At 37.4% G+C, this 14973-nt stretch overlaps 1 protein-coding gene across 1 annotated transcript; it reads left to right on the top strand.

The window, feature by feature from the left end:
- Positions 1-520: 520 nt before the first annotated feature.
- On the top strand, positions 521-9271 carry LOC114520807 (glutamate carboxypeptidase 2-like). The gene is made up of 9 exons (XM_028541140.1): positions 521-759; positions 2923-2978; positions 3011-3126; positions 3549-3752; positions 4181-4466; positions 5260-5313; positions 5994-6317; positions 8536-8822; positions 8924-9271. Exons 1-9 carry the CDS (start codon positions 521-523, stop codon positions 9269-9271), a joined length of 1914 nt encoding a protein of 637 aa, XP_028396941.1.
- The last annotated feature ends 5702 nt before the right edge of the window (positions 9272-14973 follow it).

Below are 14973 nucleotides of genomic sequence, written 5' to 3'. Positions count from 1 at the left end.
CTCCTTTGTTTGGTGTTTTGCATTCACCAAATACAGTTCAAAACTTAGTTCACAACATAATCTAAAGAATAACGGTAAAATAAATGGATTTTGAGTGGTACGCCGAAAAGATTTTAGGTTTTGAGCGTTTTCCCGCCAAAATACGTGACATAATAAAAAATCTCCTCTTATACACTTCCTTCTCAATTGTAGCAGTAAATTATATCAAGACATTTACGAGGAGTATTCCATGATTATATCTTGCAAAAGGATTGCATTTCAGGACTGCAGCGGCAGCAAAGGTTGACTTAAGAAAATCACGCTACGGCACCGCACGGCATGCAGCGGGGATACGGAAAGGTCGAACACATACAGCGATCAATCGTCAATGAAGTATTATGGTATGGTCAACCCAATATTTCAACAATTACACGCGCTATCACGCGTGCATGATGACGTGCGGAGGTTTAATCTCATCAGTAGTTGTTCAGACAGCCTCCGTATTGCAGCGTTCGGTTATACGATAACGTTAGCAAGTAAAATGTCAGGACTTTCAACAGGACGAATTGTCGGTATCGTTGTAGCTGTTGTTGTGTTGTTCGTGTTAGGATTTTTAATAGGCTGGTTTTCGGCGCCAAGAGATTCAGATGATTCATCCGGTGAAAAATTTGACATGAAATATATCGCGAAAAAGCGCAAGGGAGAAATAAAGGAGAAAAATGAATTTCATAAGAAGCTGTTCGAATTGCTGGACGCGGAGAAAATCGGAGAAAATCTGAGGTAAGACACACGCAGTTGCTGTAGAATCTGAATTCTTCGGATTCAATTTTGAGGAGGTATTAACCGCAATGAACGGACTTAACGGATTTGAGCTGAATGAGGTCACTGTACTTTTTTAAAAAATAGTTTTGCTAGACTAGATCTTGGGCTAGATTATAATAAAAAATTGAGACACTGCATGCGAGATTAAAGGCTTAGCGTGGCGTAATTACGATCACCGGTTACACAGATAAATGATATATTGCCGCGTGAAAAGCATTTCTCAGAAAGACGACATGCCCAGGCAAGCTCCTAACAAACACGTATAAAGTTTCTTGAAAACATACCTGACGCAGTGCATGGACGGTAAAAAATCTCACACACGCGAAATGGTGCTGTCGATAATCACTTTCAGATTATGCAATTGTTATGAGGTGTCCACACGTATGAACACAAAGATAGCGACATATATAGTATAATAAAGTTATACAGTATAAACACAAAGATACTCATAGCGACATATAGTATAATATATAGTTATATATAGTATAAACACAAAGATAGCGACATAACGTGAATTTTCCGGGAAGAGTTCAATTCAATGATGTGGTATGAAATACGAGAATTTTGAAGACTGGGGAATATTCTAGTAGCTCTTATATTACAATACCTCATAATCATGGGTCGTGCATGAGAAAAAAATGAGTTGTCACGTTCGCTGCATGCGCTAGGCTTGTGTTATAAAACATAAATAGAAGTGCTTTCCGGCGACATTTTCAAACACGAGACGATATAAAATATAATTTAAAAGTTGCCTAACTTGTCCAAAACAAGGGTGTATATCACTCTAAAAATCTCTGACAATTCAAAATTCCGTAAATCCTAGGATTTACGGGGATGCCTGGAAATGCCTGGAAATGCTTGCGAAATCCCATCGTTTACTGAAATCTCTTTGAAAATAAACAAAAAATCCTAAAAAATACCTCACCCCTTACGTAACGTACTTAATCCCATATAATAAACGTTTTAACCTCGCTTTGCTTAACCTTTACAGTGGAAAAAAACAGACCTCATTTTTTTTCTCAACGCGCTCGCTCTCTACAAAAAGAACTCGGCCCAATATTTCATAGTGCAGACCCCCCCGGTTCGGTTAGAAAACTCATAAAACGTAACTCAACCACTAGTGCTTAGTAAACTTCCTCTTAGATGACGTTTAGAAAGCCGTATTGACGGGTCTCGTTGTTTGTATGTTCAAGCTCTGATAATGAGAAAACTGATTATCTTTCTCAGAGACCTGGATTGTGAGATGCTTAAGTCTACTCCCGGGTCCGTTGCTTTGTCTAAAGCCGCATTTACACTTCAGGCCTAGACCTGACCTGGACCACGTTCACACTGTCTTCCTTGTTGATAATATAGGATAGCCAAAATAGTAATAGACAAAATACTTGGGAACGGAGCCAAAAATTGGCCTAACTTTAGAGCTGCCCGTAACTCAACCAAAGCCGCACTTGCTAAAGCACATTGCTATATAGAGAACATGTTCTAAAGGATGTTCAGCAACACAGAAACAACACTAGATCGCTATGGAAAGTAATTAAAGAAAATATATCCTAAAGAGAGAGGGAATCAGTCGTTTACAGTAAATATCCGTGATTAGTAGCCGAAGAATTTAATCAGTTCTCTTCCACCACTGGTGTGAACGTAGTTAAAACGTAGCTCAACATTAATTCAAGGTTTTCGTCCTCTTCCAGATCAGAACCTCCCTGACATAAACTCTCCTCAAATCAATCACACCGAAGAAAACGAAAGATTTAGCTTCACCCCAGTTTATTTATAAATTTATAATTTTTGGGGAGGAGGGGTGTTAAAGAGCACAGTAGTCAACTTTTTTGGGGTTCAACGTATTTTAACAGCAGTTCGTATGAGTCAAATGTAGTATTGAGCTAGTTAATAAGTAATACTAGTATAATGATTGACACGTAGTTGAATATATATAAGACAATAATTGCAATATGATAGTTAGTTAGTGAGTGATTCGGTAGCAGCACAATAAAGAATATATGTATTAAAATAAGGGCAGAAAGAGAATACTAAATCAAACAAAACATACTATTCAGCGGGGATACCTGTAATACAGTGTAACAGCAACATATGATCTCAATTTTTGCTATCAATTTTGAACAGGTATTTTTCAGAGCGACCCCACGTTGGAGGAACACCACGTTCAAAGGAATTGGCAGATGAGATCGGAATGAATACAAATTTCACAAAGTGGAACAACCGGAATATGATATACTTCTACCTTACGTTCAACCAAACGTCTCGAATTCCGTACAGATTTTGAATTCCACTCGGGATGTGACTTTCGAGTTCTCCGGACCAGAGAAGGTATCACATATTTACAGCGTGGGGGTGGTAAAACACCGATTGCATGTAGATTGCCGCAATATTTATAGCTTAATTCGATCACAATATTCTGCATGTATATGTGGTATACGATTAACAACGCATGTGGTAGTAACGCAAACCAATTTAAGATTTTGAGTATCAAATCACACTAACTATACAATTGAACTACACTTTGTGGACTAATTTCGTGACAGTGAATGAGTTTTGCAGGCCCTGAAGCATCCCTTAAAATCTTTATGTTAAAAGTGTGTTTAATCAGGAAATAGTGAGTTTATTTTCCCTCGAGTCTCAATGTTTCCCTAGACTCCGTCTCGGGGAAAATTCAGACTCTTGGGAAAACAAAACTCACTATTTCCCTCGGGAGCATACACTAAGTGTATAGTATTTTAATTATATTTTAGTTGGCAGACCCGAGCGAAAACGACACTACGATGATCCCACCCTTACTGGGTTTTGCAAAGCAAGGATCGGCCGAAGGGAAACTCTTGTATGTAAATTATGGAAGAACTGAAGATTTTCAAGTATTGAAAAATAACTTCAGTATCGCAAACTGCAGTGGCTACATTGTCATCATGCGATATGGAAAGATATATCGCGGCGATAAGGTTGGGGGTGAAATAATTTGTTTTACAACTGTAAACAGAGGAATTTTGGCTGAGAAGTGTTTCACAATGAGCCGGTTTCTCCTTATCAGGTCCAGTGTGAAATTCAACCGGTCCGTTTGAAAAATGTAAAGCAAAGTACGGCTACGAACAAACGTTTCTGTAGACCTGGAAGAATGTGGAAATATAAAAAGCATGCATCAACATTTCTTAGTTCTTCCATTTTTCTTTTCACTTGCCGTGATTACCCCACTTTGGTTGGTGCGCTAGTATTGTTTGACACATTAGTACTAGCTAATGCTTGAAATTGTTAAACTTTCTTAAACCGGCTGATATTTCTATGATTCCCCTCGAAGTCATTCTTCATTTGCAGGTAATACGCCTGTTTAATATGTTTATTAAGGTCCATCTCATTTTGTTTTAACTTTCAGGTAAAAAATGCCCAGGAATGTGGTGCAGAAGGTGCCATTTTATACAACGATCCTAAAGATTACGCAATATATGGTCAAGACAAGGTCTACCCAAAATACATTTGGCTTCCAAAGACGGGCGTCGAGAGCGGAGGCATATTTGTAGGTCGTGGAGATCCGCTGACCCCTGGTCTACCGTCAGTCGAAGGGGTATTCAGAATACCCGAAGAGAAGGCTGGACTGCCCAAGATCCCGGCTACACCGATGCCATACGGAGATGCCGTTAGACTATTGGGGATCATGGAAGGTAGGTGGAAATCTTATTTAACAAAGAGGTAAATTCATTCTTTCCAACAGTTAATATTATATTATCATGTTGAATCGAGAAGTACCTAAGCTCGAGTTGATATTCGGTCAATACTGCATCGTGGCATCTTGTTTGGCAAAACTGGGGGTTTTGTGGTGGAATATTCGAGAAAAAAGTCAATAAGAGATAATATCTAGCGCGTTTTCACTGGTGGCATATAAACATAGCTTGAACAGCGAACGTGGAACTCTTTGACTCCTGATGCTGCCACCGCCCGCGTTGTTTTAACTGAAGGAGTTTAGAACATTGCAAATTTACGTCTATATATTTAGCCTGGCAATAATAGCACGAGTGATGGATTTTCTTGACAGCAACACCATGTTTTATCAAATGGGAAGAAGAAGGGTGTCAGAATGTCAAATTACAGAATTTCAGAAAGACTTGGGGCGGGGGGGGGTTGTTACGACAACAGTTACTATACGTTCTATGCGTTGCTATATGTTCCACTTTGAAAATCAACGAGCTATTTATTGTACAGTAAAGAGGCGTATTTGTTTCTCGAGGGGTGCTAAAATCGTGTTTATAAGCAACACAATTTTTTTTAAAAAAGGTTTCTATCTCTAAAATCACTTTAGTAAAAATTCTAGTATATTATTCAGGAGAGAGGGGGGGGATGCTGCAACCTACGTCCGACGGGCCTGGTACTCATTGCGAATGATCCTCCCCAGTACTTTTAATATGTCATTATCAGATTGTCAAAATCTCTAATTTTTTATTTCGTTAATTCTAAAAGGTAAAGAGGTTCCTGAAATATGGAAGGGTGCATTGAACATCTCGTACAAACTTGGTAACGGTGTCCAAGTTATAAAAATCAATCAATCAGAAGCCAGTTCCTCGAAAAATGAATCATTATTTCCTTCATTTCATATAACTTAAAATTCTATTATCTCTGTGCATAAACGCTTCGTTTTCCAATCAATTGGAAAATAGAATTTTCACTCGCACCCTTTACGCTGTATGAGGAGAAATGACTCCTGGCGAATGGTTTTCTCGCAGGGCCTCATGACGTCATGATCACAGATCAGCTTGCCAGCTAAACGTATAACACATTAGTAAATGGTGGGAACATGTATGCTTATTTCAATAAACTCTATGCATGATATATTTACAAAGATTATGATTAAAATTTGTTTGGTTGATTTTAAAATACCGATTTTCAAATTTATTGTACTATATAAAAGATTCGTGTCACTTCATGATTCTACCTTAATTATTACCACAAATCATCTTTTGAAAATATATATTCAATTGATGGGTAAATGATGCTTGCACATCTAACATCAGCACGAGTATTATCATCACAATTACTGGATTGAAAATATCAATTTCAAAAACACAAGCAATTAACAGCATTACGCGACATTTTTTCCAATATGTTCATCACACTGCATGGTTCATCCTCGCATTTGCTGATTCAAAATTGTCGAAATAATCAACGCCACGTAAAATAGTTTTACTCTTATCAAGGTTGGCGCCCAAGACGCACCATTAAATTCTGCAGCTGGGGAGCAGAGGAATCAGGTTTGATAGGATCAACGGAATGGGTGGAAGAAAATGAACGAGCTTTGTCAACAAAAGCAATAACCTACATAAATGTTGATGTCGCATGCTATGGTAACCTAACCTTTATGCTGGCCGGCTCCCCCCTGCTTAAGACAGCAATTTATGAAAATGTTAAAGAAGTCGACGATCCGCATGGGAAAAAAGTATACGATCAAATGAAGAAATCGAACGTCACTTATAGAGATTTGGGTGCGGGTTCAGATTACGCCAGTTTTTATCAATTTTGTGGTAAGTTTGTAGATTTGCATGGAATTGTTGACGGCGCATGTAGAACACTGAATTAGTAGTGGAGAGAAGTAATGTTAGATTAAATGCTAATAGAATTATGAACGGTGCACAGTATCGTCTGGGCTAGTAGTTACCTAAGATAAGTGTTTAAGAATAGGTACGCAATGTGCGTACCATGCATGCGTCTACGTTGTGTAACATATTTTGACCCATTACTCAGGGCTCCATAGATACCACAATTTATTTGCATACGGTTTTCACTAAGGGGGAGGGGGTGAGAAAGAAAGAGACAAAGAAATTTTGAAAAGAATGCCTAAAATCCTCATTATAACAAATGCTACCCCTCCCCATAGAAACAGTCCAATCTAAGTAATTAATGTGGTAGGTAATATGCCGAAATACAAATAGTGCATACATATACATTTTCGTTTGGCGCCGGCAATCACTCCATTAGTACTACACGCATCTCTCGCGATGTTACCTAATACAATTGAACTTGCTGTGTAATTTCTGACATAACAGATAGAAACGTATTTGATTTGCAGAATCATGGTGAGCATGTCCCTTTGTTTAGTTTGTTGCCATGTAATCTGTACAAGTTAGGAGTTACGTTCGAAGTCTCAAAAGGAGATGTCTTGAGTAACATGGCATTTAGTCCAAGTGAACAGTAAATTGACAAGATCCTTTAGTTGTTTATCATAATATAAATTGTATACAAAGTCAAGTAATCGTTTGCCATTCTTAACAGTAATGTAATAACATATCATTTGACCAAAACGTAACGACACATATTGATTAATACAATATATATTTCGCACCACCCATTTTATTGCTGGGAAATTAAGTACACAAAAGTTACACAGTATAGTAGCATTAATAATACGAAGACAGCGAGATAAACGGTATTATGAACGTTACAACTTTTTTACAACCACCTTTGTTTCCTTCAAGACGATACGCACAAAAGGCGTGTTTATGTTTGCAATATTAAGACACGTAGTCGTACGGCTTGGTTCAGTTTGATTTACTTTTACAATATGTAGTTTGCTTTGAATGTTTACTTTCATAGTTAAATACTGTAGTTTGCTTTAGCAGTTTGCTTTAGTAGTTTGCTTTAGTAGGTTGCTTTAGTAGTTAGCTTTGGTAGTTTGCTTTAGTAGTTCGCTTTGGTAGTTTGCTTTCGTAGTTTGCTTTAGTAGTTTGCTTTCGTAGTTTGCTTTCGTAGTTTGCTTTAGTAGTTTGCTTTAGTAGTTCGCTTTGGTAGTTTGCTTTAGTAGTTTGCTTTAGTAGTTCGCTTTGGTAGTTTGCTTTGGTAGTTTGCTTTAGAGTTTGCTTTCGTAGTTTGCTTTCGTAGTTTGCTTTAGTAGTTTGCTTTAGTAGTTCGCTTTGGTAGTTTGCTTTAGTAGTTTGCTTTAGTAGTTCGCTTTGGTAGTTTTGCTTTGGTAGTTTGCTTTAGAGTTTGCTTTCGTAGTTTGCTTTCGTAGTTTGCTTTAGTAGTTTGCTTTAGTAGTTCGCTTTGGTAGTTTGCTTTCGTAGTTTGCTTTCGTAGTTTGCTTTAGTAGTTTGCTTTAGTAGTTTGCTTTAGTAGTTCGCTTGGGTAGTAAGATCCTTATTTAGACTAATTTTTAGTCGACAGTTGACACTCTACATGTGGAGTGTGGACAATCGATATTCCAATCCTCCGAAAATCGTCCGAACCATATATTGATGCTTAGGTGTTTACCGATTTTGCTCCGATGCTGAGCCGGAAAAATGCAACTGACGTCATTTCCGGCGACACAGATACAAATTTTCAACTGCATTGCCTCTACGCAGACGCAAAAACGGCATGCCAAGCTAAAAATATTTACCACGATTATACAGTACATAGAGTAGATTCACGCAAACTATATAGTCAGTGGCGTGGCCAGCCTGACGATTTTGCCACGCTATGTGAATTTAGTTAGTATATGTAATTATTCATGTCTTTAGAAATGTATTTTTTTTCACAGTCAAATCAATCAGATCACCAAAATACTAGCATAGCGGGACAAATCGTCAGGCTGGCTACTGAAACTAGTGACTTGAAATGCTGGAGAAATAACTTTTATAATGTGTCATTAACTTTTTCAGTTACCATTGTTTGGTACTAATTTAATTTATATTTTTTAAAATTTTTACTGACTTTAATAAAATAGGAACAATAAATAGTTTTTTAATCTATTATCCTTCCCTCCAGGAGTGCCATCCTTGGACATGACCTACGCTGGTAAGGTATTCTACCCCGTTTATCACACAGTCCACGACACGTACAAATGGCTCCAAGGTTTGATCGATCCCTACTTCAAATTCCACCTAACCACAGCTAGAGTTGCCTCAAAACTGTTGATGTATACGGCTGATAGTTTTGTATTACCACTCGATGTCACAGAGTATGGCAAATCTCTTAACCGCTCACTGAAAACATTGAGGGAAAATCATGGGAAAGAACTTGAAAAGAATGCCACCTTAGATTACATTGAGAGTGCAATAAAAAGGTACGATTTCGAAATTGAGAGTTGAGGAATTTTGAAACTGTGGCACTGATTTGAGCAGTTTCAGAATTACTTTGTCTTTGCTTTATTAAGATTCGAAGAAGAAGCGCAGAAATTCCAAGCGGAAAAAGAGAAGCACTCGACGAAAAAGATGACGTAAAACTACGAGATCTCAATGACCGTATGGTCAACGTTGAGAAATCCTTCATCAGCGCCCCGGGCTTGCCAAATCGACCAACCACAAGGCACATTGTATTCGCGCCATCTGTCAACAATGCCTATGGTAGCACCAGTTTTCCGGGAATCTCTGATCTGATGTTTAAGCAGAATAAAACTGATCAAGATTGGTTGGATATCAAGGAGCAGATATCTGTTGTATTCAAAGCGATTTCGAGTGCAACAGATACACTGAAAGCCGATGCGAATGACAACCAGGACTGACTACTAAAGATACTTTGCTTTGTAATGTTTAGAGTATTCACGTTGTAGTAGAAATCATTTTCCAGGACAGCAGTTTTTCAAATGCAAGACACTTCTCTGATGTATGCATATCTAAGATTCTACTAGGGCAGTAAAACATTTAAATAATATAATATCATAATATACATTACACTTTTTGTTAACAAACCGATATTTTTTTGTATTTTAAATTCAAAACGAACCTAATCGATCGTCGCTGAAGCAAGAGGGCTTTGTTTTTCTCGAAAATATTTGTTCTGGTTACCCCGCGTTAATGCGTTCGGCACATTAAAAGTGGATCAGCATTTACAGGAAGCACATGTCCTTTTATGATGAGACATTAACCGAGTTTAGTTAAATTCTAACCGCGACCCTGGTAGAACTCTGAACTTGGAACCATGAATTCTTAAATGTTGCCGACCAGCTTCGCGTTCAACCGACAAGTTTGCAAAAATGAGAGGAATGTAGCACTTCCACCTTCCTCTCAGCGTCGTCATCGTAATCAAAGCGAGGCAGCAGATTTGAAGAAATTCGGAGAAAAAGCCTGCCAAGCAGCCATCGACACAGAGGCGGATCCAGGATAAGGCAGAATAAATTGCTACAGATTTAATCTGCAGATGTCATCGCACTGCATGGTAGATTTGTATGCAATAAGGTTGCTATAAGGTTCTTTCAAGGAATTTCAAGTTAAGATTTGTAATTTATATTGCCGGTAGGCATGCGTCGACGGCCAATTTTATCTGCATACCGCAAGTCTGAAGGCGGAAAAATATCATACCCGCATCACCGCATGCAAATGTGAGGATGTAGCTCTCTTGCCTGACCCGGTCGAAGACTATAGACCGGCTGGCACATGACATCACATTAGGCAAGTGGAAGACAAATTAACGTAGCATAAATTTTGCAAAAACGTTAATTGTGGGCAAAATACAGAAATATTTACTAGTGTACGTGAGAAACTACGAAACTTTGCTTCGTTAAATGCTTTCTTGACCGCTTTATAAACCTTTACCGCTCGCATAACGATTATTTTTAGTAAAGCAAGGAAACATCTGGAGGACAACTTTTTTATTATGACGTCAGTGCAATGGGTCTATACAGTTAGGCAGTCGAAAGCTAGTTAAGTAGTATAACGTCTGTTCAATTTTAATAACTCGTTTACCTTCATTCACATATCGGGGATTTAGTTTCGGCCATTTCCGGTTTTGGTTTATGTTCATTACCCCGATAAAAATTCGACAAATCATACCAGGAAACGCTTGGTCAACGCAACGAACATTTTGGAATAAAAATGAGGGCAGTAACGCTCACAACGGCACGAATTGTTGGTGTCGTCATAGCTATTGTCGTGTTATTTGTGTTAGGGTTTCTGATTGGTTGGTTTTCGGTGCCAACCGTTTCAGATGATTGTGTCTGTGAGGTCAAATCTAATGTCTCGGACAATGATTCATCCAGCGAAACATTTGACATAAACTATATCGCGAGAAAGCGCAAGGAGCAAATGAAGCTGATGATGATTATCATAAAAAGCTGTTTGCAATAATAAATGCAACTAAAATTGGCGAAAATTTAAGGTGAGTAGCAGAATTAAGAGTGTCGTTATATAATATTATATGTATATCATTTGAGACGAGTCTGGAGGGTACTTAAAGAGAGGTAAGGCGGTTCTCTATCACCGTCCGTTTCACCTGCGCGGGCGCGAAGCGGCTTTTGAAAATGGCCAAGGCCTTCGAACGAATGATCTACAATCAACTCTATACATACATGTTGGAGCATGATTTTCTATCTAAAAACCAATCGGGTTTCCGCTCTTTACGTGATTACATTCAGCGGTTACTGCCTTACTTGAGGCCACAGACAGTTGGGCTTATAATATCGACTGCGGCAATATTAATGCCTTAGTTTTTTAGATCTGAAGAAGGCTTTTGATACGGTCGACCATGAGATTTTGGTGGCTAAACTTCGATACTATGGAATTCACGGAGTTGTATATAACTGCATTTTTGTATAACTGCATTACACGTATAATTATATATTAATGTATATAGGCTTGTAATGATGAACTTTGTAGGGTATCAATTTTGTTGTAACCTGACGAAGTTACCGTAAATTATTAATTATTATATATAAATGGAAGACCATCCTTGCAGTTCAATGGATGCAGAACAAAGCAAAAATGTTAAGAATACTGGTAATCCACATGCTCGTGGTGGGAAAAACTGTTGTTTTCCACAATGTACAAATAACAGCATACAGAATCCTGAGCTTTCATTTTACTCAGTACCTAAAGATGAGAAACTAAAAAGGAAATGGCATAAAGTGCTAAAGACTAAGGGGTTATTGAAAATAAAGCATTACTACAGGCTATGCTCAGCACATTTTCTTGATGGAAAAAAGTCTTACATTAACAATGTTCCAACCATACTGACAAATTGTGTAAGAAATAAACCCAAGAGAGAGAGTGTTGCGAAAGCCGGATAGTCCTTTATCAAATGAGCCCTCTACAACTTTTGAACCTAGCAATATAGCATCGAAAGATCTTGTGCTAACTGAAAACATTAGCAGTCATTTTTCCACAAATGAGATGGTAACTTGTAATATTAGTCAGCCTGCAGATACAACATCAGTGCATGACATGCAAACTGAAAATTCTAAATTAAAAGAGCAAATTAAACAACTTGAATCCAAATGTGCTTCTCTTGAAGAAAGTTGTGAGGCCTATATAACATCATCACAGCAGTGCATATTTCAGATAGCGACTTTCAATTTTATACTGGTTTTCCAGATTATACAACATTCAAAATTTTCTTTGATTACCTGTCACCAGCATGCAATAGTTTGATATACTATGGGTCAAATACTAGTGAAATAATATCAGCTGAACAGAAAAAGTGTGGAAAGAAAAGGTCATTGTCACCCGAGCAAGAGCTATTCATGGTGTTAGCTAGATTACTTTGTGGTTTCCTACAACAAGAACTAGCCCACAGGTTTGGCATATCATGTATGCATGTGTCCAGAATTTGGATTACTTGGCTGACATTTCTTAATCAATGACTTCGTGCACTGCCTATTTGGCTGACAAGAGAATGTGTCAATCAAAACATGCCTTTGTGCTTCAAGCAAAACTTTCCACAAACTAGAGTCATTACACAGAAATAATGATTGAAATGCCATCAACATGCCGGAGCCAATCTGCCACTTTTTCATCTCACAAAAATCACAATACTGCAATAATGTCAAAATAATGTCAAATCATGCACAATACTGCAATCACAATAATGTCAAATTACCTGGCACTTCAGTTAGTTCCAACTCAATGTAATCAAGTATTTGAAATAGAACTGCAACAACATGCTTACAACAGCCTCCTTTTCCAGCCTTACAAGTACAGTTACCATGCAGTTCACCAGTGTTTTGATTTAGATTAACATAAACAATATATACTTTTTTCTTCATTGATGCACAAGCTTTTATCAAGAACTGAGCTTCACTACCTATCATTACATCAGCTTTAACTTCAAGTTTGTTTACATAACCATCCTTAAACAAGCGGTACCCCAGTTTTTTGTGTCTGCTAGCATCATTTTCACCTGGAATGTCTAAGTGCTGTAGTAGCAAGGCATGAGTAAATTTTGGCAATGACTGTAAATCTTTGGTCCACCTTTTCATTTCTGTTTGCATTTTGCTTTGTTCTACATCCATTGAACTGCAAGGATTGTCTTCCATTTATATACAGTACTGTGCAAAAGTTTTAGGCCCCCAGTCAAATTGTCACTTGTTACGGAAAATGGTATGTCTCGCTTGTATCTAGAACTTTCCTAATAAATGAGATGGCTTTGTGGTGGAGATTATATCTTCCAGTAAGATGGGGGCACCATGTCATTCAGAAAAGAGCCTGAAAGAAAGTGATATTGACCAGCCCAGGGCTATAAGAGATTGCTGACGTAGACCTCATTGAACATTTTTGGGAATAAGTGAGGAAGAGGTCAGATAGAAGCCCATCTCGACATCTGGAAGAATGAAAGAGACCATTTTCGCATCACGTGAGGCTGTTGATCCAGATGTAACAAACAAGCTTGTTAGGTCAATGACTGGGCATTGTGCTGCAATAATGGTCTCTCATGGTGGCTGTTCCAAGTGCAAGACCACTACAAGTCTTTCTACCAAGCATGTCTTGCAATACCATGAATTTTACTAACAAGTGACAATTTGACTAGGGGCCTAAAACGTTAACTAATTATATTTATCTGAATACAATTTAATTAAAATAATTATATTTAAAATACTTTAAAAGATACTTTACCTAGGACTAAACTATTTACAATTTTATAATATATACAGTATTCACAAATATTAAAACTTATTTCTAAATCACTTTAATTAAAATCAATTTTTTAACCTAAATCAAATTACCACTAGCCCAATTTTAATACCTAAACAATTTAACAGTAGAACACATTTAGAAAATGTATGAAGAATAAACACTAACGCTTAAATCCGACGTTTCAGAGTCATCTTGACTCCATTATCAAGGTTTAATAAAGTGAAGTGAATTATAAAAATTACAGCATTTAAAAGGTATTGTTATGATTACACACGCACTTTATATGATCTTGTGTGCGTGTGTCATCATAACAATACCTTTTGTATTCTGATTTTGTTTAAATGCTGTAATTTTTATAATTCACTTCACTTTATTAAACCTTGATAATGGAGTCAAGATGACTCTGAAACGTCGGATTTTAGCGTTAGTGTTTATTCTTCATAAATTTAACAGTACAAGATTTAATTTTTACATAGGAAATATATGGTTAGAAAGGCTAGAAATTATTCAAAATTTATATTTAAGCAAGAGGAAAACAAAAACCAGAGCAGTCACGAAGGATGAACAGGATCGAAAACAGCCTTCAAACAGCAGCAATATATCGAACAAGTGTATTTTAAAAAAACCAGAACTAAAGCGGATCTTTTTCGCGCCAAAACCTCTCTAGTTCACAGGCTAGACAGCCGTGTTAATTTCAAAACAATCGCTCAAATAATGTATCAAAACAAACCATTCAGAGGCACAAGATCATATGTTTATGTTTACAACTAGTACGAAATCGGGGTAGAAAAAGGTCGTCGAAAGAGCTATAGGCTAAAAGAATTTGCTATAATATCATGTAGAAGGGTACTCACCCCAAAACAGGCCAAGAGAGGTTGCGAAGGAATGTTTTTCACTTTTTCTAGAATTATATCCACTCCTTCGATCGATAAAAAATGTGTTTTCTCTGTTGCCACTTGGGCGATTTCGCTCATTTTCTCCACAAACATCGTCAAACGTACCCCCATTAAAAACGCGCCGTGAACGTGTTTATTTACGATAGGTAAAGACGGGAAAATCGCTGAATTCTTATGCTCAAACAAAATTGTTACAAAATGGCAGCCACTTCGAAAAGAATACAAATGATACCCAACTACCATCATGCATTGCGCTCCTATTCCTATAAGGTTAACCGTTAACATTTGAACATCTATAACTTATTACATTATACATCCTCGAGCAAATTCTGCATTTATATAGTTATCCTTCCCGCCCACTAGCGGAAATTTATTGGCAAATATATATTGCTACCCAAAAAGTTGTACATAATTTGTCGATTTCTTCGAGTGTGAGCACAGCATGAAAATAATTTATTTAAAAT

Source organism: Dendronephthya gigantea, unplaced genomic scaffold, assembly GCF_004324835.1.
Source record: "Dendronephthya gigantea isolate DGI-Jeju-01 unplaced genomic scaffold, DenGig_1.0 000018F, whole genome shotgun sequence".
NCBI classification, from domain to species: domain Eukaryota; kingdom Metazoa; phylum Cnidaria; class Anthozoa; order Malacalcyonacea; family Nephtheidae; genus Dendronephthya; species Dendronephthya gigantea.
This window is presented reverse-complemented; position numbering and strand designations above follow the sequence as displayed.